The sequence below is a fragment of the Salvelinus namaycush genome, chromosome 7 (genome assembly GCF_016432855.1).
Source record: "Salvelinus namaycush isolate Seneca chromosome 7, SaNama_1.0, whole genome shotgun sequence".
Lineage (NCBI taxonomy): Eukaryota > Metazoa > Chordata > Actinopteri > Salmoniformes > Salmonidae > Salvelinus > Salvelinus namaycush.
Window position 1 is genome coordinate 26,890,777 of NC_052313.1, and position 26,388 is coordinate 26,917,164.

Below are 26,388 nucleotides of genomic sequence, written 5' to 3' on the forward strand. Positions count from 1 at the left end.
TGTTTTGGGTGGTCCGATACTGTTCACATTTAGAGCAGAGAGTTGTCATATGACTTTATCAGGAAATATTCTGGGTCTAAGTTTGAACCTGTAAGCATAGCTAGTCTCCAAACACATTTGATTTGACTCACTACTGGAGAAATGACTAGAGACGTATGTGGTTCCATATTTCTCTCCATGATCCACAGGTGGAGAAGGGAAGTTTCTGTATGTGCACTCTGCCACAGAGAGAGAAGGTGACATCGCCAAGGTTACGACGCGGAACCCATTCCCAGCCAGTATTGGCCTATGTCACCTACGATTCTGGTTCTACATGCATGGATCAGACAAGATGGGGACGTTAAAGGTAGGAGGAAAGCTTAATTAAAGGTAGTTCAGTATTTTACATAGATGGTTCCCCCATAACTTCCTTTGTTATGTAGCTAGCTGTTTTAGGAAAACCGAACCATGGACTACCGATGCTCCTTTCCTAAAGACTCCTTTCAGGCTGAAGAACCATCTAACATTAAGTAGTAATAACCTGAATTTGCCCTTTAAGTCATGCCCTAATAAATCATTTTGTTGTAATATTTGTTCTGTCTTTTCCACTGGATAAAACTGAAGTTTTTTGCAATATCAGTTTAATCCACCAGAAAAGATAGAACAAATATTACAACAAATATTATGGTTAAACTCAAATATACTAATTGATTAAAAAAAATATATATATATATATATATATATATATTTAAATGGTATAATCTTTATAAATTATATAATAAATAGGACTGGTGGTGTTATGTCACACATGCAGCTAACAAAAATATATGGAAATGTCTGCTCTACTCAAAATTACAACCAACTCATTTTAACGAAAAAAATGGAAGAGGCAAGTGGAACGGGGAGAAAGTAAGAACATGCCTGTCGGCCCTGCATTAAAGACCAAAATTGGTTAAAGAAAATTGTGATGAATAAAAAAAGTATACCAGATTAATTTAAGGATAAAAAAATTGACAGCTGTGCCATATAGATTTCAAAATAGTTGGGAAGAGATTTTCAATGTACCGATTCAATGGCGCATGGTTTATAAACTGATACGCAAAACGATCCAGGATTCAAAACGTATTCTTGCAACCAATGGAATGTTATTTATACACAGATAGATAGACGGACGGACAGACGGACTGATAAGGGATACAACCATCCCAGCTCTGCAGATTTTGCTGCAGAGACAGCATTATTAGATTATTTGTTTTGGTACAGTCCATATGTAGATTGTTTTTGATGTTCAGGAATGGCTGAAGAATTGCAACATTTACCTGGAGCTAACTTTGCAAATAGCACTGCTGAGTTATTTAAAAAGTCATAGTCAATCGATCAATAATATAATAATACCCTGAGCAAATATCTTTAATTTACAATCTGTAGAAACTATGAGAATAGTTCAGAACTTTTATGAAACATCACAGCACAGTTAAAATATATGGCAAATACAGTGCATTCAGAAAGTATTCAGACCCCTTGCCTTTTTGCACATTTTGTTACCTTACAGCCTTATTCAAAAATTTACCGTTTTTTCCCTCATCAATCTACACACAATACCCCATAATTACAAAGCAAAAACTGGTTTTTAGAAATCACATTTACATATGCATTCAGACCCTTTACTCAAAACTTTGTTGAAGCACCTTTGGCAGCGACTAGAGCCTCGAGTCTTCTTGGGTATGACGCTACAAGCTTGGCACACCTGTATTTGGGGAGTTTCTCCCATTCTTCTCTGCAGATTCTCTCAAGCTCTGTCAGGTTGGATGGGGAGAGTTGCTGCACACCTATTTTCAGGTCTCTCCAGAGATGTTCGATCGGGTTCAAGTTCTGGCTCTGGCTTGGCCGCTCAAGGACATTCAGAGACTTGTCCCGAAGCCACTCTTGCGTTGTCTTGGCTGTGTGCTTAGGGTCGCTGTCCTGTTGGAAGGTGAACCTTCGCTTCAGTCTGAGGTCCTGAGCACTCAGGAGCATGTTTTCATCAAGGATCTCTCTGTACTTTGCTCGGTTCATCTTTTCCTCGATCCTGACTAGTCTCCCAGTCCCTGCCGCTGAAAAACATCCCCACAGCATGATGCTGCCACCACCATGCTTCACCGTAGGGATGGTGTCAGGTTTCCTCCACACGTAATGCTTGGCATTCAGGCCAAAGAGTTCAATCTTGGTTTCATCAGACCAGATTATCTTGTTTCTCCTGGTCTGAGCGTCCTTTAGGTGTCTTTTGGCAAACTCAAAGTGGGCTGTCATGTGCCTTTTTACTGAGGAGTGGCTTCAGTCTGGGTGCTGTACCATAAAGGCCTGATTGGTGAAGTACTGCAGAGATGGTTGTACTTCTGGAAGGTTCTTCCATCTCCACAGAGGAACACTGGACCTCTGTCAGAGTGACCATCGGGTTCTTGGTCACCTCCCTGACCAAGGCCCTTCTCCACCGATTGCTCAGTTTGGCCGGGCGGTCAGCTCTAGGAAGAGTCTTGGTGGTTCCAAACTTCTTCCATTTAAAAATGATGGAGGCCACTGTGTTCTTGGGGACCTTCAATGTTGCAGACATTTTTTGGTACCCTTCCCCAGATCTGTGCCTCGACACATTCCTATCTTGGAGCTCTACGGACAATTCCTTTGACCTCATAGCTTGTTTTTTGCTCTGACATGCACTGTCCTTTTGTCTGATGAGTCCAAATTTGAGATTTTTGGTTCCAACCACTGTGTCTTTGTGAGTAGGTGAACGGATGATCTCCGAATGTGTAGTTCCCACCGTGAAGCATGGAGGAGGTGTGATGGTGTGGGGATGGTTTGCTGTTGACACTGTCTGTGTGTCACGTTCCTGACCTGTTTTCTGTTGTTTTGTATGTGTTTAGTTGGTCAGGACGTGAGCTGGGTGGGAATTCTATGTTGTGTGTCTAGTTTGTCTGTTTCTATGTCAGCCTAGTGTGGGTTCTCAATCAGAGACAGATGGTAGTCGTTGTCTCTGATTGAGACTCATATATAGGAGGCTTGTTTTGTGTTGGGATTTTGTGGGTGTTTGTTTCCTGTCTCAGTGTTTGTTCTGCACCAGATAGGACTGTCTCGGTTTTCACGGTTTGTTATTTTGTTATTTGTTAAGTGTTCATGGTTATTGTTTAATTAAACATGTTGAGCACTGGCTACGCTGCATTTTGGTCCTCTCCTTCACCCCTGGAAGAAAACCTTTACAGAAACACCCACCAAACCCGGACCAAGCAGCGTGGCAACGGGCAGCAGCAACAGCAGCAGCAGTACAAGGAGGAATGGACATGGGAGGAGATTCTGGACGGAGAAGGACCCTGGGCAGAGCCAGAGGAGTGTCGCCGTCCTAAAGCGGAGCTGGAGGCATCAAAAGCGGAGAGGCGGCATTATGAGGCGCTTGCAAGGCAGAGTGGCTGGAAACCCGAGAGGCTCACCCAAAAATTTCTTGGGGGGGGGGGCTAAAGGGGAGTGTGGCGAAGCCGGGTTGGATACCTGAGCCAACTCCCCGGGCTTACCGTGGAGTGAGAGGGCGTCGTACCGGTCAGACACCGTGTTATGCGGTAAAGCGCACGGTGTCCCCAGTACGCGTGCTTAGCCCAGTGCGGGCTATTCCACCTTGCCGCACTGGGAGGGCTAGGTTGGGCATCGAGCTGGATGTCATGAAGCCGGCCCAACGTATCTGGCCTCCAGTACGTCTCCTCGGGCCGGCGTACATGGCACCAGCCTTACAGGTGGTGTCCCCGGTTCGCCTGCATAGCCCAGTGCGGGTTGTTCCACCTCGCCGCACTGGCAGGGCTACGGGGACCATTCAACCTGGTAAGGTTGGAGAGGCTCGGTGCTCAAGAGCGCGTGTTCTCCTTCACGGTCCGGATTATCCGGCGCCACCTTCCCGCCCCAGCCCAGTACCACCAGTGCCTACACCACGCACCAGGCTTCCAGTGCATCGCCAGAGCCCTGTTCCTCCTCCCCGCACTCGCCCTGAGGTGCGTGCCCTCAGCCCGGTACCTCCAGTTCCGGCACCACGCATCAGGCCTATAGTGCGTCGCAGCCGGCCAGAGTCTGCCGTCTGCCCAGCGGTGCCTGAACTGCCCGTCTGCCCAGCGGCGCCTGAACTGCCCGTCTGCCCAACGCCGTCTGAACCGTCCGTCTGCCCAGCGCCGTCTGAGCCATCCGTCTGCCCAGCGCCGTCTGAGCCATCCGTCTGCCCAGCGCCGTCTGAGCCATCCGTCTGCCCAGCGCCGTCTGAGCCATCCGTCTGCCCAGCGCCGTCTGAGCCATCCGTCTGCCCAGCGCCGTCTGAGCCATCCGTCTGCCCAGCGCCGTCTGAGCCATCCGTCTGCCCAGCGCCATCTGAGCCATCCGTCTGCCCAGCGCCGTCTGAGCCATCCGTCTGCCCAGCGCCATCTGAGCCATCCGTCTGCCACGAGCCATTAGAGCCGCCTGTCTGTCCCGAGCCATTAGAGCCGTCCGTCAGTCAGGAGCCGCTAGAGCCGTCCGTCAGTCAGGAGCTGCCAGAGCCGCCAGCCAGTCAGGAGCTGCCAGAGCCGCCAGCCAGTCAGGAGCTGCCAGAGACGCCAGCCAGTCAGGAGCTGCCAGAGACGCCAGCCAGTCAGGAGCTGCCAGAGACGCCAGCCAGTCAGGAGCTGCCAGAGACGCCAGCCAGTCAGGAGCTGCCAGAGACGCCAGCCAGTCAGGAGCTGCCAGAGACGCCAGCCAGTCAGGAGCTGCCAGAGCTGCCCTACAGTCATGAGCTGCCCTACAGTCATGAGCTGCCCTACAGTCATGAGCTGCCCTTCAGTCATGAGCTGCCCTTCAGTCATGAGCTGCCCTACAGTCATGAGCTGCCCTACAGTCATGAGCTGCCCTACAGTCATGAGCTGCCCTCCAGTCATGAGCTGCCCTCCAGTCATGAGCTGCCCTCCAGTCATGAGCTGCCCTCCAGTCATGAGCTGCCCTCCAGTCATGAGCTGCCCTCCAGTCATGAGCTGCCACTCAGTCCGGAGCTGCCACTAGTCCGGAGTTGTCCCTCTGGCCTGAGCTACCTCTCTGTCCTGGGCTACCTCTCTGTCCTGAGCTACCTTTTTGTCCTGAACTACCTCTCTGTCCTGAGTTGTCTCCTCTATTGTAGAGGGGAATTGGTGAAGGTTCCTGGACCATGGTCGGGGGCGAGGGTCGCCACTCAAGGGACGCTAAGGAGGTGGAGAAAGACAATGGTGGAGTGGTGCCCTCGTCCACCGCCGGAGCCGCCACCGCGGACAGATGCCCACCCAGACCCTCCCCTTGAGTTTTAGGGGTGCGCCCGGAGTTCGCACCTTGAGGGGGGGGTTCTGTCACGTTCCTGACCTGTTTTCTGTTGTTTTGTATGTGTTTAGTTGGTCAGGACGTGAGCTGGGTGGGAATTCTATGTTGTGTGTCTAGTTTGTCTGTTTCTATGTCAGCCTAGTGTGGGTTCTCAATCAGAGACAGATGGTAGTCGTTGTCTCTGATTGAGACTCATATATAGGAGGCTTGTTTTGTGTTGGGATTTTGTGGGTGTTTGTTTCCTGTCTCAGTGTTTGTTCTGCACCAGATAGGACTGTCTCGGTTTTCACGGTTTGTTATTTTGTTATTTGTTAAGTGTTCATGGTTATTGTTTAATTAAACATGTTGAGCACTGGCTACGCTGCATTTTGGTCCTCTCCTTCACCCCTGGAAGAAAACCTTTACACTGTGATTTATTTAGAATTCAAGGCATACTTAACCAGCATGGCTACAACAGCATTCTGCAGCGATTTGCCATCTGGTTTGCGCTTAGTGGGACTATCATTTGTTTTTCAACAGGACAATGACCCAACACACCTCCAGGCTGTGTAAGGGCTATTTGACCAAGAAGTAGAGTGATGGAGTGTTGCATCAGATGACCTGGCCTCCACAATCATCCAACCTCAACCCATTTGAGATGGTTTGGAATGGGTTGGACCGCTGATTAAAGGAAAAGCAGCCAACAAATGCTCAGCATATGTGGGAACTCCTTCAAGACTGTTGAAAAAGCGTTCCAGGTGAAGCTGGTTGAGAGAAGGCCAGGAGTGTGCAAAGCTGTCATCAAGGCAAAGGATGGCTACTTTGAAGAATCTAAAACCTAAAATAGTTTTGATTTGTTTAACACTTATGTTTACTACATTATTTCATATGTGTTATTTCATAGTTTTGATGTCTTCACTATTATTCTACAATGTAGAAAATAGTAAAAATAAAGAAAAACCCTTCAATGAGTAGGTGTGTCCAAACTTTTGACTGGTACTGTAAATATTTACAAAAAATAAATAACTTAACTGTAGTCATGGATCCCTGTCCTGTGGTTGCTACAATAAGTGTGTGTGTCCCTTGTTAAGCCACAGCTAAGTGACATTTATAGTGCTGTAATCTCACACTTATCTCAGGTCTACACTGTCGGCTCAAGCGGAGCCCGCCTGTTAATGTGGGCCGCCAGTGGTAACCATGGCGACCGGTGGTCCTACGCAAGTGTGATCCTGTCCAACACAACTCCCTTCAGAGTGACCTTCCAGGCAGAGGTGGGGGGTGACGTGTGGACGGACATCGCCCTGGATGACATCTCCTTTACCACTCAGTGTGTGGTGGGGGGTGAGAGTTCTCTTCTCTTTGTCATGCTCTCTCGCTCTCCCTCCCCTCACTCCTCGATTATATTTTCTCTCTCCTCCTCCCTCTGCTCCTTTCCTTTCCTTTACCCGACTTGACACCCTACATTCCTGCCATTTCCTCTGATGTGCACATCTCTCTCTCCTCTTCCCTGCCTCCCTCCCTCTCTCACAATAAACGGGTTCCATTGTGCCAGGGGAAGAGTAGAGTAGTGTAGGGAACTAATGAAGCCTGTTGGCCTGCGGGCCTGTATAAATTCACTGTGGAGTCTGGGTTTGCCGCTGGGGGAGAGGAGAGAGCAATGGGGGAGAAAAGCAATTACATTTGTATTGTGTTGTTTTCACACACCCCTCCCTCCCTTTCCCTCCTCTAGCTACTGTAGCTTCATCCGCTTCCTCTCCTCAGCTGTATACAGTCACCTCTCACATGGGATGCAGCTGAAATGGCACCCCTTTTTGGGCACTACTTTTGACCAAAGCCCTACATGCCCTAGGGGTAATAAGGTGCCATTTGGGACGCAGCCCATTAAGATCATAGAGAACATTAGCATTGTTGTGTTTGTTCATGTGTAATAGCTGGACCATTAAAGACAACATCAACTCCCATGTGTGTTTTCCCACAGGTCCTGTGACTCCAGAGCCTCTGACCTGTGGCGCGGGTCAGTTCCAGTGTGTCCACTCCTTCCAGTGTGTCCCTCTGTCCTGGAGGTGTGATGGGGAGGAGGACTGTGCTGACCAGTCAGATGAGGAGCAGTGTCCCAGCCTTGTCCCAGGCACCCTGCCCCCCCAGGACCACTGTCCACACCCTGACCAGTACCAGTGTTTAAACAACACCTGTCTCCCCTCCCTACTACGATGCGATGGAGTCTCTGACTGCCCCTATGGAGAGGATGAATACAGCTGCCGTAAGGGTCCTTGACTGTGTGTTTTAAGGGGGGATTGTGTGTGTGTGTGTGTGTGTGTGTGTGTGTGTGTGTGTGTGTGTGTGTGTGTGTGTGTGTGTGTGTGTGTGTGTGTGTGTGTGTGTGTGTGTGTGTGTGTGTGTGTGTAGGTGGGGATTATGTGTGTGTGTGTGTGTGCGCGCACATGTGTGTCGTTACCCTGTAATTACACAAGAAAAATACAGTGTCAGAACATGACATTTACAGTTAGAATCCATAAGTGTTTTCACAGCCTCACCTTCACACTAATACTCAGTTGTACATGATTATGGATGAAGAAATCTTTTCATTTAAACCAGTGTGAACGCTCCTCTTCTCTTAGCACTATTGTGTTGAATAATACATTGAAAGTGATTGAGAACAGAGCTGACTTTCTCTATCTCTCTCCTCTATCTCCCTCTTCCTCCCCAGCTCTCCAGCAGTGTGCGTTGGGGTCTCTGGTGTGTGAGAGTTCGTCCAGTTGTGTCCCGCTCCAGAAGCGTTGTGACCAGATCGTTGACTGTCTACCCTTTGACTCTGACGAGTCCAGCTGCCATGGTAACGTTTGACTGCTTCTACTATACTTTGTCCTCTCTCTCTCTCTCTCTCTCTATCACACTCTCTCACACTCTCTCGCTCTCACACCTTCTCTCTCTCACACCCTCTCTCTCTCACACCCTCTCTCTTTCTCTCTCTCACACCCTCTATGTCTCCCTCTCTCTCTTTGTCTCTCTCTCACACCCATACTCTATCTTCGTCTTTCCTCCAAGTTAGACTGCTTAGACTTGAACGGTCTTTCATATTGTCTCCCTTTTTCTTATGTTACATGGTCTGTCAGGGTGGAGGGTGTTGGGAAGGGGGGACTTGGAGAGGGGGTGGGGGTTCCAGTAACTTTACTAAAATTCCCAGGTTTTCTCAAATTGAAAATTCCCAGATTTAGGAGATCCTCCAACTAGGATTTCTGGAAACCCTGGGAATTTTGAGAAAGTTACCGGAATTTTGCAACCGTAAAAGGGATTAATAAAGTTATCTCCTGGCTCCCACTGTAAAGGTCCGTCTTTGAATTTCCAATGTATTATTATTTTCCCATCTTTACTCTGTTCCATTTGTGGCTCTCAAATGTGCCAACTTTGGCTGTAATGACATTCTCAACTACAGCAATTCTGCCTTCAAAGCACACCTCATAGGTCATTCTGTGCAGTGCCAAAACCACTCTTCAAAACCTCAGCTTTTCCGTTGCCTTCGAGAAATTAAACCAAACGGAACCGCCCATTTGGTTGGAATCCACCTGAAATGCAACCCTGGAGTTACACGATTAGGGATTGGACAAATCACTCCGTACAGTGATTGGAGGATTAAGTGGATTCAGGTCTGAGATATCATTTCCAACACTTGAACAATCCAGATAAGCAATGCTGTTGAGACGAAAGTGAGGAGAGAGACATAGAGAGAGAGAGAGAGAGAGAGAGAGGAGAGCATCGCTTCAGGGGAAAAAAACATGCATTTCACAAGTGAACTCGAGAAGTGTTCCAATAACACGTTTCCACATGTGAAACCATGTGTTGTTCCTGTAAGGGAAGAGAGAGAGAAATGTAGCGACAAAAGCAGTTGTGAAGGAAGAGAGGAGAAACCTGTAACATGTTGACACTCTCACTAAAGAGGTTTTTCCACTTTGCTCTCCGTAGGCAATTCCCTGTCTCTCTGCCAGGCATGTCGTGATGTCAGAGAAACATTGTGGATGCGTGGATCATATTTCCCACTTCCTAGGTGTGGACATGATTAACAGGTGGTGTCAAGAGACGGAGAGAAGGGGGGCTGAGAGGAGATTTGGAGAATCGTTTACACCAAAAGAGCTGGAATGCATCCCAAATGGCACCCTAATGTAGTGCACTATGTTGACCAGGGCCCATCAAAAGTAGTGCACTACAAAGGGAATGGGGTGTGATTTGGGACGTTGCCCTGGTCTCAACTGGCTCTGTACGATGAGAGAGGGGTGTTGTTGAAACATATGTTTGGTTTCGTTGCAGAATGCCCTCCGAGATACTGTCTGCATCATGGAGAGTGCCATGTGGAGAGGCATGGGCCAATGTGCATGTGAGTATGAGTACAGCAAACATGCATTCACATGGACACACACACACATGCACACACTCACTACACACAACCCCCCTGCCACACATATGATATACAGTGGATGCTTTCTATTTTTATTTTCTCTTCCGACCCTTCTCGCTACAGATCTCTCTCTCTCTAGCTCTCTCTCTCTCTAGCTCTCTCTCTCTCTAGCTCTCTCTCTCTATCGCTCTCTCTAGCTCTCTCTCTCTCTCTGGCTCTCTCTCTCTCTCTCTATCTATCGCTCTCGCTCTATATATACACTGCTCAAAAAAATAAAGGGAACACTTAAACAACACAATGTAACTCCAAGTCAATCACACTTCTGTGAAATCAAACTGTCCACTTAGGAAGCAACACTGATTGACAATAAATTTCACATGCTGTTGTGCAAATGGAATAGACAGGTGAAAATTATAGGCAATTAGCAAGACACCCCCAATAAAGGAGTGGTTCTGCAGGTGGTGACCACAGACCACTTCTCAGTTCCTATGCTTCCTGGCTGATGTTTTGGTCACTTTTGAATGCTGGCGGTGCTTTCACTCTAGTGGTAGCATGAGACGGAGTCTACAACCCACACAAGTGGCTCAGGTAGTGCAGCTCATCCAGGATGGCACATCAATGCGAGCTGTGGCAAGAAGGTTTGCTGTGTCTGTCAGCGTAGTGTCCAGAGCATGGAGGCGCTACCAGGAGACAGGCCAGTACATTAGGAGACGTGGAGGAGGCCGTAGGAGGGCAACAACCCAGCAGCAGGACCGCTACCTCCGCCTTTGTGCAAGGAGGAGCAGGAGGAGCACTGCCAGAGCCCTGCAAAATGACCTCCAGCAGGCCACAAATGTGCATGTGTCTGCTCAAACGGTCAGAAACAGACTCCATGAGGGTGGTATGAGGGCCCGACGTCCTCAGGTGGGGGTTGTGCTTACAGCCCAACACCGTGCAGGACGTTTGGCATTTGCCAGAGAACACCAAGATTGGCAAATTCGCCACTGGCGCCCTGTGCTCTTCACAGATGAAAGCAGGTTCACACTGAGCACATGTGACAGACGTGACAGAGTCTGGAGACGCCGTGGAGAACATTCTGCTACCTGCAACATCCTCCAGCATGACCGGTTTGGCGGTGGGTCAGTCATGGTGTGGGGTGGCATTTCTTTGGGGGGCCGCACAGCCCTCCATGTGCTCGCCAGAGGTAGCCTGACTGCCATTAGGTACCGAGATGAGATCCTCAGACCCCTTGTGAGACCATATGCTGGTGCGGTTGGCCCTGGGTTCCTCCTAATGCAAGACAATGCTAGACCTCATGTGGCTGGAGTGTGTCAGCAGTTCCCGCAAGAGGAAGGCATTGATGCTATGGACTGGCCCGCCCGTTCCCCAGATCTGAATCCAATTGAGCACATCTGGGACATCATGTCTCGCTCCATCCACCAATGCCACGTTGCACCACAGACTGTCCAGGAGTTGGTGGGTGCTTTAGTCCAGGTCTGGGAGGAGATCCCTCAGGAGACCATCCGCCACCTCATCAGGAGCATGCCCAGGCGTTGTAGGGAGGTCATACAGGCACGTGGAGGCCACACACACTACTGAGCCTCATTTTGACTTGTTTTAAGGACATTACATCAAAGTTGGATCAGCCTGTAGTGTGGTTTTCCACTTTAATTTTGAGTGTGACTCCAAATCCAGACCTCCATGGGTTGATAAATTTGATTTCCATTGATCATTTTTGTGTGATTTTGTTGTCAGCACATTCAACTATGTAAAGAAAAAAGTATTTAATAAGAATATTTCATTCATTCAGATCTAGGATGTGTTATTTTAGTGTTCCCTTTATTTTTTTGAGCAGTGTATATATATATCTCTCTCTATCTCTCTCTCTCTCTGCCTCAAAACATGGAAATCCCATCAGTCTTGTTTCCAACCCTGGAAAAGACACGCTCGGCGGACCATGGGGGAATCTCGGTTTATCCCAGACAGATTTTAGAAGGGGGCTCACTGCTCATTTATCCGCCACAGACAAGCGCAGCGTTCCCAGAACGTTCCCAGAGGGATTTTGCAATGGACACTCGCTGGTCAATATTTGAACGTTCCCCCACCGCAAATTGTCTTGAGGGAAGAGCGCGTAAGACCTTCACATTAGATTCATCCGTTGGATTTAGGGAGGCTAGCGTGACCCCGTGTGGATAGAGTTCAACTCCAACTCTTTGTGGTCGCCCACCACACACACACACACACACACACACACACACACACACACACACACACACACACACACACACACACACACACACACACACACACACACACACACACACACACACACACACACACACACACACACACACATTTTTTATCTTACACAAACCACATACTGGGCTAAGGAGCTAAGGAACTAGAACTTGAGATATTAAAGGGAAAGAGTTGACGACATGCAAGACAAGTGGTAGTTAACCGCTGTGAAATCTTCAATAAAATATTCTGCATTCGATAGAACGCCTAGTCTAACCATTAGGCAATATACTTACTATAGCTACCTGCTGATGTCAACATAAAAGGGAAAGTTCACCCAAATGACTAAATTCCTTAACCTGTAAGCAATACATGGACAAGATAAGACAGCAATCCATGGTTTTGCTTACCTGACTTTGTTTACCTGACTACTGTAATTTGGGTGAACTCTCTCTTTAATGTTGACTACTACCTGGCATTTCACATTCTTCCTGGTATCTGCACTCCAAAGCCACATGACTGACTGGAATATATTATGTGTCTTTTCCCACAATGCTATGTGAATGTCACATTGAGATGCAAATGGTTCCACATTTTTTAAATCGGCCAAACTCTGGGGAGGTGATATTTCACTGGTGTTTGGCAGTAAAAATACTGTCTATTTCCCTCACCCCCCTTTCCCCTCTCTCTCTCCCTCCCTCACCTTTCTCTCTCTTTGCTCTCCTCTTTCCTGTTTCTCATCCTCCCTCCCTTGCTCAATCTCTTGCTGCCCCTTTCCCATTTCTCTCCTTCTCTCACTCTCTCTTTCATGATTATGTGACAGACTGTGCAGTGCTGTGCCACGGTAGGCTTTAATATGGAGTCAGAGACCCGAGCATGTAGTGGTGCCTGGGGCCTATATATGTCAGGGAGTCAGAGGTTCAGACTTAGCAGGTCATGTTGGTCCTCTGGGCAGGATCCTCCAAGAAGCTGGACCAGAGCCCAGCCTACAGTCCTGGCCAGCCTGCCACACAATATGCAAAGAGACCCTTCGGAATGAGAATATAACACAACTTAATGCAAGCCGTATGTTTCGTCCAGGAATGTTTGTTTTGCATTAGAAAATCCCACGGCGGCACATTTCTACCCCAAAAACTAGCCATGGTATTAAGCAGATGTGGACTTGGAAGAGAAGTCCTGAATAAATGGGTTGTTTTCTCAAAGGCAGTGCCATGGAGAGGCACCCTAATCACTCAACTGAGGTGTCTGAATGAAGCTCCTTGTTCCGTCGACTGGTACTGTCCATGTAGGATTCTCCACATAAGAGGGACATTGTTTTCCGTTGAGGAGGTTGCACCTCCTTTACTTTCTTCCAAGCCTTTGTTCGCTCATTCAGTGTGGACATTCAGTGTGAAGTTTGTGCTTAAGTTTCAATGCCACCTGCACAAGTACAGTGAAATGTCGTGCTTGCAAGCTCTAAACCCCAACAATGCAGTCATCAATAACAACGTAACACTAAACATAACGAGGTAAAACCAAAAATATATAAAAAGAAGACGAACGCTGTATACAGGATAAGTTCCAGTACCATATTTCCAATGTGCAGGGATACTGGAGTGATAGAGGTAAATATGTATAGGGGTAAGGTGACTAGATGTCAGCGTATATGATAAACAGTAGCAGTAGCGTATATGATGATTGTATGTGAGTCGGTATGTGTAGAGTCAGTATTAATGTATGCACATATTATGTGTGTGTGTGTGTGTGTGAGCAAGTGATGGAGTGAGTGTTTGTGTGTGTGTTGGAGTATCAGTGTGCGTAGTGTGTGTGACCCTGTGAGTGTGCAGAGAGAATAAAATACGAAAGGTCAACTCAGATAGTCCTTGTAGCCCTTTTATTAGCTATTTAGCAGTCTTATGGCATGGGGATAGAAGCTGTTCAGGAGCCTGTTGGTGTCAGACTTGATGCACTGGTACCGCTTGCCTTGGGGAAACGGCGAGAACAGTCTATGGCTTGGGTGGTTGGAGTCTTTAACGATTTTCCGGGCCTTCCTTTCACACCGCCTGATATAGAGGTCTTGGATGGCAGGGAGATGTACCTGGCTGTCCACACCACCCTCTAGTGCCAGGCGATCGAGGGCGGTCCTATTGCCATACCAAGCAGTGATGCAGTCAGTCAAGGTGCTCTCAATGGTACAGCTGTATAACATTTTGAGGATTTGAGGGCCCATGCCTAACCTTTTCAACCTCCTAAGGAGGAAGAGATGCTGTCGCGCCTTATTCACGACTGCGCGCGTGTGTGGACTATTTTAAGCTCTTAGGGATTTGGACACGGAGGAACTTGACCTCCTCCCTGTAGGCTGCCTCATGGTCGCCGGTGATCAGGCCTACCACCGTCATGTCGTCACCAAACTTGATGACGGTGTTGGAGCCGTGGGTGAACAGAGAGTACAGGAGGGGTCTAAGCACACACCCCTGTTGAGTGTCAGCGTGGTGGAGGTGATGTTGCCTACCCTCACCACCTGGGGTCGGCCTGTCAGGAAGTCCAGAATCCAGTTGCAGAGGGAGGTGTTCAGTCCCAGTGTCCTAAGCTTGGTGACAAGCTTGGAGGGGACAATGGTGTTGAACTCCGAGCTGTAGTCAATGAACAGCATTCTCACATAGGTATTCCTCGTATCTAGGTGGGTGAGGGCAGTGTGGAGTGCAGTTGAGATTGCTTCATCGATGGATCTGTTGGGACGGTATGCAAATTGGAGTGGGTCTAGGATGTCTGGGATGATGGAGTTGATGTGTGCCATAACCAGCCTCTCAAAGCACTTCACGATTACAGATAGCATGAAGCCTTAGAGTTCTTGGGAACAGGGATGATAGTGGTAATCTTAAAAGATGTGGAGATTACAGACTGGGACCAGGAGAAGTTGAAAATTACTGTGAATATACCAGTTGTTCTGCGCATGCTCTGAAAACGCACCCTGGAATACCATGGGGCCCTGCGGCCTTGCGGGTATTGACCTGATGAAAGACTACTCACATCAGCCTCGGAGAGCGAGATCACCCAATCTTCTGGGTTGGTGGCGGTCCTCACACCCGGCACGATGTTGTTGTCAAAGCGTGCATAAAATGCATTGAGCTCGTCTGGTAGAGAGGCATCGTTGTAATCCGTAATGGACTGTAGCCCCTGCCACATGCGCCGCGCGTCAGAGCCTGTGTAATGATTCCATTTTATTCCTATATTGTCCTTTTGCTCGTTTGATGACTTTGTGGAGGTCATAGTGGGACTTCTTGTACTTGTTCCTGTCATCAGCCGTAGCCTCAGGGTTGTCCGCGATAGCTCTGTGTGTGGTAGCCCTATCCTATGGGGACAACGTTGCCGATGCATTTCCAAATGAAGCCGGTGACGGAGGTGGTTAGCTTGTCGATGTTATCGGCAGAGTCCCGAAACATATTCCAATCAGCGCTAGCAAAGCAGTCCTGTAGCATAATCTCTGATTCTGGAGACTATTTCTCAACCATGCAAGTCACAGGTAATTCCTGTTTGAGCTTCTGCTTGTAAACAGGAAGCAAGAGTACGGAGTCATGATCTGATTTGCCGAACGGCGGCCGAGGGGGGGCCTTGTGTGCTTGCTTGTGGGTAGAAAAACAGTGCTCTAGACTGTATCACCCCTAGTGGCAAGGCAGAAGTGTTGATGGAAATGTCTTAATGATGCTGAATTAAAATCGCAGGCAACCAGAAAAGCAGCCTCTGGATGGTTATAGCCTAGTACAGTTTCTTCAGTGCCAGATTGTTATTTGTCTTGTCCTAAAGTGGAATGTATACAACAGCTGAAAACTCCCTCGTGTGGTAAAAGGGTCAGCATTTGACCATCAGGTATTCCAAGACAGGTGAACAATGGGTCGTCACTTCTATTTCACTTCTACCGCACTCGAGTCAGCACACCAGTTGTTGTTGATGAAGAGGCAGCTCCCCCCCTCAATTTTCCCGACTCCACTGTCTGGTCGGCATGGAGAATCCATCGAGTTGGATAGCCATAGGAGGTATCTTGTCAGAGAGCCAGCCATGTTTCAGAAAAGCAGAGAATATTTCAGTTTCGATAGTCCCATTGATAGCAAATCCATCCATCTTGTTATCAAGTGACTGGCCAGTAGAATGGAGGGAAGAGGTGGCTGGTTCTCCCTTCACCTTAATATTAACCCTTTCCAGGTGCCAGGATGGTTGGACAGGAAACCGTTGCCACGTGAGACCAAAGCCCTCTCCCTCTTCCTCAATCTCAACGGCCCTGCCAGAGGATCCTGGACTAGGTAATATATTATATAATATATTATTATATGAACTTAGGGTTGCACAATTCTGGTAACTTTCTGAAAATTCCAAGGTTTTCCATAAATCGCAGTTGGAAGTTTTCCGGTATCAGGAGGGAATAAGCAGGATATACAGGAATCCTCCAACAAGGATTTCAGGATAACCTGGGAACTTTGGGAAACTTACCAGAATGTTGCAACCCTATATGTACCGTAAGACTGTGTGAGTCTCTGGGGTGTTTATTGATTGTAAATCCATGTATTTGTCTCACCCATAGAGACTGTGTATGCTGGCATAGCCATTGGACTGACCCTGCTGATTCTTGGTATTGCTGTCTGTGTCCTGTTTGTATTCCTAAAAAGAAACTCTTTGAAGTAAGTCACGGGTTAGGTTGTTAATGGGGATGGTTATGACGTTGCTTTCATGAATGACGTCGGAAAATACTGTGATTTCAATCAAACACCTGTGTGATCTGTCTTGATTGTTACCTTTGTCAGCTCGGGGATTCGATCCAGCAACCTTTCGGTTACTGGCCTAAAGCTCTAACCACCAGGCTACCTGCCGCCCCATTATTGCTGCTGTTGCTGTTATTATTGTTACTGTTACTGAAAAATACATATCCGATTTTTGTCTGCTTCCACAGCAAACGTGACCTGAAGGACTTTGAGGTGATGGACAACCCAGCCTTTGATTGGAGGGCAGAGGTTAGCACACCCCCTTTCTCTGTTCAATGACAATCAAGCTCCCATATAAAATGTATCGTTCTTAAACCATATGTTCCAGAATTCATTAGATACTAATTTAGTTTGTGTGTGGGTGGATGACATCTTTCTCAGACATGATTGTAATTGTGGTCAGTAGAATGTCTGCAAAGCCCTACATTTCGCTTCTCCAATGATACGTGTGTGTGTGTGTGTGTGTGTGTGTGTGTGTGTGTGTGTGTGTGTGTGTGTGTGTGTGTGTGTGTGTGTGTGTGTGTGTGTGTGTGTGTGTGTGTGTGTGTGTGTGTGTGTGTGTGTGTGTGTGTGTGTGTGTGTGTGTGTGTGTGCAATCATTCTCTCCTCTACCACCACTGAGAACGTACCCTGCAGGGGAGTAGATACCATCACAGCAATTTCACTCAGGAGATGGCTGTCATTTTCTGAAGTGTGTTTATATTTGTGTGTGTGTTATTGAGCGGTAGTAAAAGCGGGAGTGATTGTGAGAGTCATCACTGTCACAGTGTCAATGACGGGGGTCACAACATTGCACGCGTGTGTGCTGGCATGCGTGCATTTGTCTCTCTGCGTCCGTGCGTGTGTGTATGTATGTGCATGTGCATGTGTGTGCGCAGGAGGGTGTTGATTTCTGCTGTGACGGGTAGAGGTATGTGTGGTTCATCAGTCTCTCTCCGTTGTGCATACTATAACAGGCTATAACACAGAGGGTACCTCAATCACACAGGCTTCACACTGCGAGCAACACTCACTTTATCCACAGAGAAGTGGACAGGAGAGGAGTCTATGGTTGTCGCTCAAATGGCACCCTATTCCCGATATAGTGGACTACTTTTGATCAGAGCCCTATGGGCCTGGTCAGTAGTGATGCACTATAGAGGGAATACTGGCATTTGAGACACAGCCTATTTGACAAGGAAAAAGAGGATGACTGATGTCAATGGGAAATTTTATCATGAGCTCACTCTGTATAAAGAGCAACCTTTAGAAACAAAAAGAAGTCAGAGGTGTGGGTTGAGTGATTAGAGACAAAGGTAGTTCCTCTATTGTCTCTCACTATTTCTCTCCCTTCAGCTCCCCAGTCTGGGAACTTGCCCTAGACTTAACCCCAAGACGAGGGAGGGTCCTGGGCATCCCATCAGTGTCTACCCCTGGAGGAGGGACGCGGAGTGGGAGGTAGGCTTCCATCTCTTGTTGACCTGTCTGCCAACTGTCTCACTGTCTCTCTGTCAAATTGTAATGCTGTGTGTGTGTTCTGCAGGGTCCAGTCCGGAGAGATGCCAAACTGTCCTTCCCAAACCCTCTGTACCAGTACCCCTCCACTGCCAATGGGGCTGACTGCAGCAGCTCTGAAGCATAAAAACAACAGATACTCTACATACACTACTGTGCCATAGCCAATACTCATGTCAACTTTACTGTATACATTTGTGACCGACCACCTCGATTCGGTCTTACGTAGCAACATTTGAAATTGTTTGTTACATTGGATAAAAGTAGAGACTCAGAGCTAGAAAATGGTATATCGCATACTGCAGTTGAGGAACAATGGAAAAGTAATTCTGCTTTGAAAGTTGATAAACTTGTAACCCCACTTTTGAGAAAACGTTCCTTGAATAATTTGGTGCACCTCCTGGAGAGCTCTTCTTTGTCTACACCCATTCAGCATCATTCACACCCTCTTAAGCCTGAGCCCCATCCATCTCTTTAAGGATGCACACGTGAGGCCATGTGCTAAACAGAGTGAGTAGTGTAGTAAACAACCAAAGGTTTCAAGACTAAAAGTAGCCTACAATAAGGAAACCTCCAGGTAAAAATACACTTTATCTAGTCATTGGCCTATATCCTAATCTGACTGGTGCAGGTCATGTTATTCTTCACATTACCATCTCTGGCAAACACACACTATATCAAATAAAACCACATGTATTTGTAATATGCACAAGATACACAATGTGGAAACAGTACAGTGAAATGGTTACTTGCGTAGTAGCAGTATCAAAAACAGAAAGTGTCCAGATAAAAATATTGTATAATTATTAGATGACCCTTACCCGACACACTTGTCTAAATTGATGGGTCATGTGAAAGAAATGATATAACCACCCCCCAGCCACATAGACGTACGGCTAACAGTACGCTTTAACTTGCAATGAAAACGACTTTCTGACCAAATTAGAAACTTATAATATCTGAAAATGTAGCGAGACTCTTTCCCGTATACATGGATGAACGCTTCACTGCAGACTGGAACCATTTAACTCAGTTTTGTTTGTAGCTACGTCTTGTTTGGACAGTATTGTGTCTAGTCACTCCGGTTCGCACTGACTGGCGTGCGCAGAAAGTAGCCCATCACTTTGTCCAACTGATCTGTCGATAGCACCTGATAAATTCAGGGCATCAATGTTGTTGAGAAAAGTAGCAAAACTTGTGTACTTCTCGATGGCTAACGTTATATCTTTCAAAAACGGCGCGTAAAAAGGACTATGAACACATACTGAGCAGCTCATGCTACATGGCTGACCAATCCAAACTCATCTCCCGGCATGTTCAGCCGATCCATTTTCTCAGCCAATCATGGCTAGCGGGAAGGTTCCTGTCTTTTTCCGTGGCTAAACCAACTAGGCTCGTAATTTAACAATTTTATTCGCATTTACGGATGGATACAAGTTTGTTATTAAGGCACATGAGAATCCACATGTTCCAGAAGGAATTTCTAGCAAAAAAACAAATTTTGATTAAAAAAAATATGTTTACGTACAAATACCTCTCCTGTGAAGTAATGACGTGCGACATACGCCCAGTTGCCTAAAACGAGTCACATTGACCGAATCATCAGCAAAGAACCAGCCACCAGATACATTTACCGTGACATTTCACTCAATAGCTAAACTTCAACCTTGTCTTCTGCTCTCGGGAACACGTACATGGTAGGAGTAACTATCTAAAAAAACAGGACAGGCTATAGCCAAGGTTGAAGTTTAGCTCAGCTGTTGAGTGAAATGTTACGGTAAGTGTATCTGGTGACTGTTTGCAATGTCCATGTTCTGAGAGCAGAAGACAAGACATATAATAGCATGCTGTCACTTTAAATGGAATTCAATACACTACTACGATTTTAGATTGCAACCTGGTTGTTTTGTATCCCATGGCATGGAAAATTAAGATCTCTTTGGGGTTATGGGTCCTCTTAGCAGTAATTGTCAGTCTATTATTGGCTCACAATGACATACATTTTTTCATGGTGTCATGTTAATGGAAATCTTTATACTATTTTCTTCTTTAGACCACATTAGGGGAAACCATGAGTGTGCATGTAAGAGTCAATATTAATTTAACCTGGAACATAACTCACACATTAGTTTTACCGTTACAACCAGTGTGAACTGGATTTAAGTTGACTCTCTTCCAGTGCATGTGATGTGTATTACCAACTTGGGCATGTCATGCAGCATAATGTCTCTTATTAAAGCACAGATCAAATGTAATTATAGTATAAACCTTTCATTCTGAACTTTATATTGACTACAATTTGACTGCATTTCAAATGTAAATGAAATCATATGAGTCTGAGATCATCGTGTTTCGTAATAAAATGATACAGATGATCCAAACCAATGTTGTAGTCTTACCTTCTCTTTCGCTCTGTCTCATTGTGCCCTTGGGATTGTGGTTTCTGTACTCCAACCAACTGTTGTTTTGCTCTGTTTCATTTTGTTTAATAGCTGCTGTCATTGGCCTTGCTATATGGGTCCAGAAGGGTCCAGATGCATACAATAAATTACAATATCATGTCTAACATCTAGCAAATACCAAAAACTATTCTGACTGGAATAGGTTGGCAAGCAAACATTTGCCCGTTATTCTTTTCAACATGATTCAAGCTCTGTGAAATTGGTTGTTGATCATTGCTAGACAACCATTTTCAGGTCTTGCCAAAGATGTTCAAGCGGATTTAAGTCAAAACTAACTCGGCCACTCAGGAACATTCATTGTCGTCTTGGTAAACAACTCCAGTGTATATTTGGTCTTGTGTTTTGGTTTATTGTCTTGATGAAAGATGAATTCATCTCCCAGCGTCTGGTGGAAAGAAAACTGAACCAGGTTTTCCTCAAGGATTTTGCCTGTGCTTAGCTCCATTCCGTTCATTTTGTTATCCTGAAAAACTCCCCAGTCCATAACGATTACAAGGTTAGCCATACCATGATGCAGCCACCACTATGCTTGACAATATGGATAGTGGTACTCAGTAATGTGTTGTATTGGATTTGCCCCAAACATAACACTTTGTATTCAGGACAAAAAGTTCATTGCTTTACCACGTTTTTTGCAGTATTACTTTAGTGCCTTGTTTCAAACAGGATGCATGTTATGGAATATTTTTATTCTGTGCCGGCTTCCTTATTTTCACTCTGTCAGTTAGGTTAGTATTGTGGCGTACCTACGATGTTGTTGATCCATCCTTAGCTTTCTCCTATCACAGCAATTAAACTCTGTAACTGTTATAAAGTCACCATTGGCCTCATGTTGAAATCCTTGGGCGGGTTCCTTCCTTTCCAGCAACTGAATTAGGAAGGACGCCTGTATCTTTGTAGTGACTGGGTATAGTGATACACCATCCAAAGTCTAATTAATAACTTCACCATGCTCAAAGGGATATTCACTGTCTGCTTATTTATTTATTTACCCTTCTACCGATAGGTACCCTACTTTGCGTGGCATTGGGAAACCTCCCTGGTCTTTGTGGTTGTATCTGTGTTTGAAATTCACCGCTCGACTGAGGGACCTTACTAGGGCTGTGACGGTCACAAAATTTTGTCAGCCGGTGATTGTCAAGCAAATAACTGTCGGTCTCATGGTAATTGACCGTTAATTAACAAACAGATTTAGCATCTCCTGGCTTCCACACAAGCCACTGATGCAGACATTTGGAACATCTACATTTGAAAAAGTCTAATAAATCCATGTAATATAGCCTACACCTTCACAATAAATCCATTATTTATTTTAGACAGGTCTAAAGAAGCATGACAAGAAGAAATCGTAGTCTATTTCAGAAGAAAATAATAGCATACTCTGATTTGTCCTTATGTTAGGTGTCACACCCTGGCCTTTGTTATATTGATTTTCTTTATTAGTTTAGTTAGGTCAGGGTGTGACATGGGGGATGTTTGTGTGTTTTGTCTAGTTTAGGGTGTGTGTATTGTTTAGGCGGTTTTGTAGTATGTATGGGGTTGTGTTCAGTGTAGGTGTTTAGGAAAGTCTATGGTTGCCTGGTTTGGTTCTCAATCAGAGACAGCTGTTTATTGTTGTCTCTGATTGGGAGCCATATTTAAGGCAGCCATAGGCTTTAGGTGTTTGTGGGTAATTGTCTATGTTTAACGTTTGTAGCTTGTGTATGCACTAACGTTTGTAGCTTCACGGTCGTTTGTTGTTTTTGTTAGTTTGTCAAAGTGTTTCGTTTCGTGTTTCATCTTCACTAATAAAAAGATGTATTCGTATCACGCTGCGCCTTGGTCCACTCTTCCTCATCAAGACGATCGTGACATTAGGTCCTGATGTGGCTATGCCAAATGCCTGTGGGCTACACTTGTTCATTTAGCAGACAAGATTTGCTTAGAATTCCATGGTGTTATTTTATATTATTTTATAGTATGAAGAATACAATTGAACAAAGCTAAAAAAAATAAAAAATTCTCCAAACGATTTGAGGGTATACACATGCGGCTATTGTCACGACTTCCACCGAAGGTGGCTCCTCTCCCTGTTCGAGCGGCGCTCGGCGGTCCTACTAGCTGCCACCGATCCCTTTTTCTTTTCTGTTGGTGTTGTCTTGATTGTTTTCACCTGTTGCTTATTTTGGTTCATCAATGGTCTATTTAAACTTCCAGTGCCCACCTGCTTTTGTGCGGGCTTATTCCTACTGTCAGTGGTGAAGTAGTTTTTCTCCTGTGTAATTTGTTGTATGTTATTTCCTGGTTTTTGGAGACATACCTTATTTATGGCCATTGCCTGATTGTTGGCTAGACCAAGCGAAATAAACACATCCATTGGAAGTATTGCTCTCTGCGTCTGACTCTACACCCACCACTCCTAGAATTCCCTGACAGCTATTCTGTGTTGAGCGCTTAACAAAGAAATATGTACTCTTATAAGCTACATTTAGAGTTTTTAAATGTAATTTTAGTTGTTCTACAAACGTTGGGCTATATGTTTTGTAATACATTGTAAGGCTGCGTGACGAGACTCTAACGATGATTTGAAAAATGTAGCTTGAAAGGCATTTTGTTTTTTGAGCAGGCTGTACACTTGAATAGTCTCTCATTCACAATTTGACAAGCACTTGATAATGCCTTGAATTTCACGGCAGCATCCCCTTTGTGGCCGTAATGCACCCCAAAAGATCCATGCCTTTTGCGGCCTAGACTGCTGAGTTGTGCCCTTCTCCTTGAGTGCTGTGCAATCCGAAGTGCCTCTCACTCACATGGCTCTCCATCACATGATCAGGTATTTCTCACAGGCTACAAGTGAAGACCGACCCATCGGGGACGCAACTGCGAGTATCCTTATCCAATTCTGAGGAGCATATTGAAGATACTGTCCACATTTACTTTTCGTCAGCCAACAAGATGAGTAGGCCTAACGAACAACAAAAGCACTAGCCTATGTCAATCTACTATCCCCCCTAGTAAAAAAGTCGACCTATTCTATTCTGTGCAATAAATAAATATACCAAACATAGTCTGGGACAGTTGTGGGGTGCAATAGATCCCAAATGAATACAACCACTAGCATCAAACTTGTTTTGCGCAATTTGTCTGACGCAACAGATCAGAACATTTAGCTTAAAATATTTATAAACTATTAGGCTATTTCTTCACATTATAAGCGCAGCAATGCGCACATGGCAGTAGGCTATAAGCGTGAATGTTCTATTAGTGGGAAAACACCACTATCAAAAGTGACTGCAAATGTGATTATGCATGTAATGGTTTTATTATAAAGGTGCATTTTTATGGTGAAAATGATCTTCCCCAAATTTGAAACTCACGCGCTGCTTATGTATGCCAGTAAGGATCAGACCCTTTTTTTCAATTTTGGCCTAAAATGACATACCCAAATCTAACTGCCTGTAGCTCAGGACCTGAAGCAAGGATACGCATATTATTGATACCATTTGGAAGGAAACACTTTGAAGTTTGTGGAAATGTGAAATTAATGTAGGAGAATATAACACATTAGATCTGGTAAAAGACAATACAAAGAAAAAACATGCATTTTTTTGTACCATCATCTTTGAAATGCAAGAGAAAGGCCATAATGTATTAGACTGATCCAATGGACCATTGCATATCTGTTCAAAGTTGTATCAAGACTGCCCAAATGTGCCTAATTGGTTTATTAATACATTTTAAAATTCATAATTGTGCACTCTCCTCAAACAATAGTATGGTATTATTTCACTGTAATAGCTATTGTAAATTGGACAGTGCAGTTAGATTAACAGTAATTTAATCTTTCTGCCCATATCAGATATGTTTATGTCGTGGGAAATGTTCTTGTTACTTACAACCTCAGGCTAATCACATTAGCTCAACCGTTCCGCGCGGGGGGGTAACACCGATCCCGTAGAGGATTTATTAAGAAGTTATTTGGCCACTTGATGCAAAACTTATCAAAACATATAGGCCTATGGGATAGGCTACATGAGGTGTGCAACTATGATTAGAAAAAGTTTCAAAATAAAGATAGTTTCTTATGCTGGGCATCATTCATAAGTGATACTATATCATTCACAAGTGATAGGCTAATATTGTCACCCATCAGACTATTCTTGATTTAATCTTTACATATACTAAACAATATATGTGTGAAATTTGTTTTGATTTAGTATGGAGGATGCTTTTCCTGTGGTTCATTGCCATGCCTGCCAGGTAGGCTATACTCCTGTTGTATAGATAAACAATGTGCTAAATATTAGGAAAGTTGAGAAATAAATAAAGTATTCCTAGTTTATAGAAAGCTGATGGGATCCTCCACTTTTTAGTAAAGGCCATCACTCTGTTTTCTCGCACAATTGCATAGCCTATAGAAATGTTGCGCAACTTGAGCTCATGTGCTCTCATTTTTGATTACATTTGCATTGATGTCAGAGTGATTAGAGGGACAATAGAGTGCTGAGTACCAGCCAGTTAGCAAGTTTGGTAGGCTACTAATGACCATCAGCAGCATCAGAGCTTGGAGAAGCCTAATTACCGTGACTAAACAGTCACATGGAATTTGACTGCCTTCATGACTCGTGACCGCCAGTGTGGCGGTAATACTGTCACTGCAACAGCCCTAGACCTTACCGATAATTGCATGTATGGGGTATAGTGATGAGGTAGTCTTTCAAAAATCATGCTAAACACTATTATTGCACTCAGTGAGTCCATGCAACCTATTATGTGACTTTGTAGGCACATTTTTAGTCCTGAACTTATTTAGGCTTGCCATAACAAAGGGGTTGAATACTTATTGACTCAAGAAATTTCAGCTTTTCATTTTTTATTAATTTGTAACTTTGACAAAAAAAATCTAATTTGAATCCATTTTAAATTCAGGCTGTAACACAACAAAATGTGAAAAAAGTCAAGAGGTGAATACTTTCTGAAGGCACTGTATATTAATAAAATATCAGATCACCTTGGTTGGTGACAGGAGGTGTTTAGCTTCATGTATTGTAATCTTGCGTTCTTTGTCTTTGCTTTATATGAAGTATGCGTGGGTTGGAAACAGGGAAGGGAAATGGTTTGAAAGCATTGAGCAATTTCTGACTCCTTTCCCATCGCGAACAATGATGTCTCTTCTCCACTCATAACAAATTACATAATTTCTTTGCCAATTTCACGAAGCCAGGGCTTTCTGACTGGAAATGCCAGAGTTATCACCTAACGACAGGGACCACATTTATATTCAGTCCAGTTATCCACCCTTCTAAACTGTATACTGTGTATTGTACTGTTGTAAATGCACATACAGTATTCAAACTCCAGCTGTTCTGCATGGTATAGGGCGCATAGCAAATGGCTTAGACCATAGGCTCTGGTCAAAAGTAGTGCACTATGTACACTGTACATTTCTGCTTTTTCAAGTGACTGAACTTTTGATTTCAGGTCCTCTCAACTTAAACATTTAAAGATATCATCAGCTGAACTATACATTCTACGTTGGATGAACTATGAAACATAGTAGATGTTTGCTGAACTTTGGAAATGATTTTGTTATTAACAGATGGCTGCTATTCTATTTTGTTTGAGACAAGTATGTTGATGTTGTATCTTTGAATCCTTTCCAGTTTCAGCCATGATCCAATTAATTGACCGGACAGTGTTTAAAAAAAGAATAACCACAGAACAGAAAATCAGGTACAACAATCTCACTAATGGTTTGAACAAATCCATATACCTTTTTGCTATATCTGGTTAAAATAATTGTATTTTAGACTCAGAAATATGTGTTTTA

At 45.0% G+C, this 26,388-nt stretch overlaps 1 protein-coding gene across 1 annotated transcript in view; it reads left to right on the forward strand.

Moving 5' to 3' along the window:
- malrd1 (MAM and LDL receptor class A domain containing 1) overlaps positions 1–18,244 on the forward strand; it is a 134,288-nt gene extending 116,044 nt beyond the window's left edge. The window contains exons 21-30 of the mRNA XM_038997260.1: positions 189–346; positions 6,423–6,624; positions 7,262–7,543; positions 7,991–8,116; positions 9,586–9,652; positions 16,070–16,167; positions 16,446–16,542; positions 16,812–16,872; positions 17,959–18,060; positions 18,146–18,244. Of these exons, the coding sequence (XP_038853188.1) occupies positions 189–346; positions 6,423–6,624; positions 7,262–7,543; positions 7,991–8,116; positions 9,586–9,652; positions 16,070–16,167; positions 16,446–16,542; positions 16,812–16,872; positions 17,959–18,060; positions 18,146–18,244 (1,292 nt within the window). The remainder of the gene's footprint in view (positions 1–188; positions 347–6,422; positions 6,625–7,261; positions 7,544–7,990; positions 8,117–9,585; positions 9,653–16,069; positions 16,168–16,445; positions 16,543–16,811; positions 16,873–17,958; positions 18,061–18,145) is intronic.
- The last annotated feature ends 8,144 nt before the right edge of the window (positions 18,245–26,388 follow it).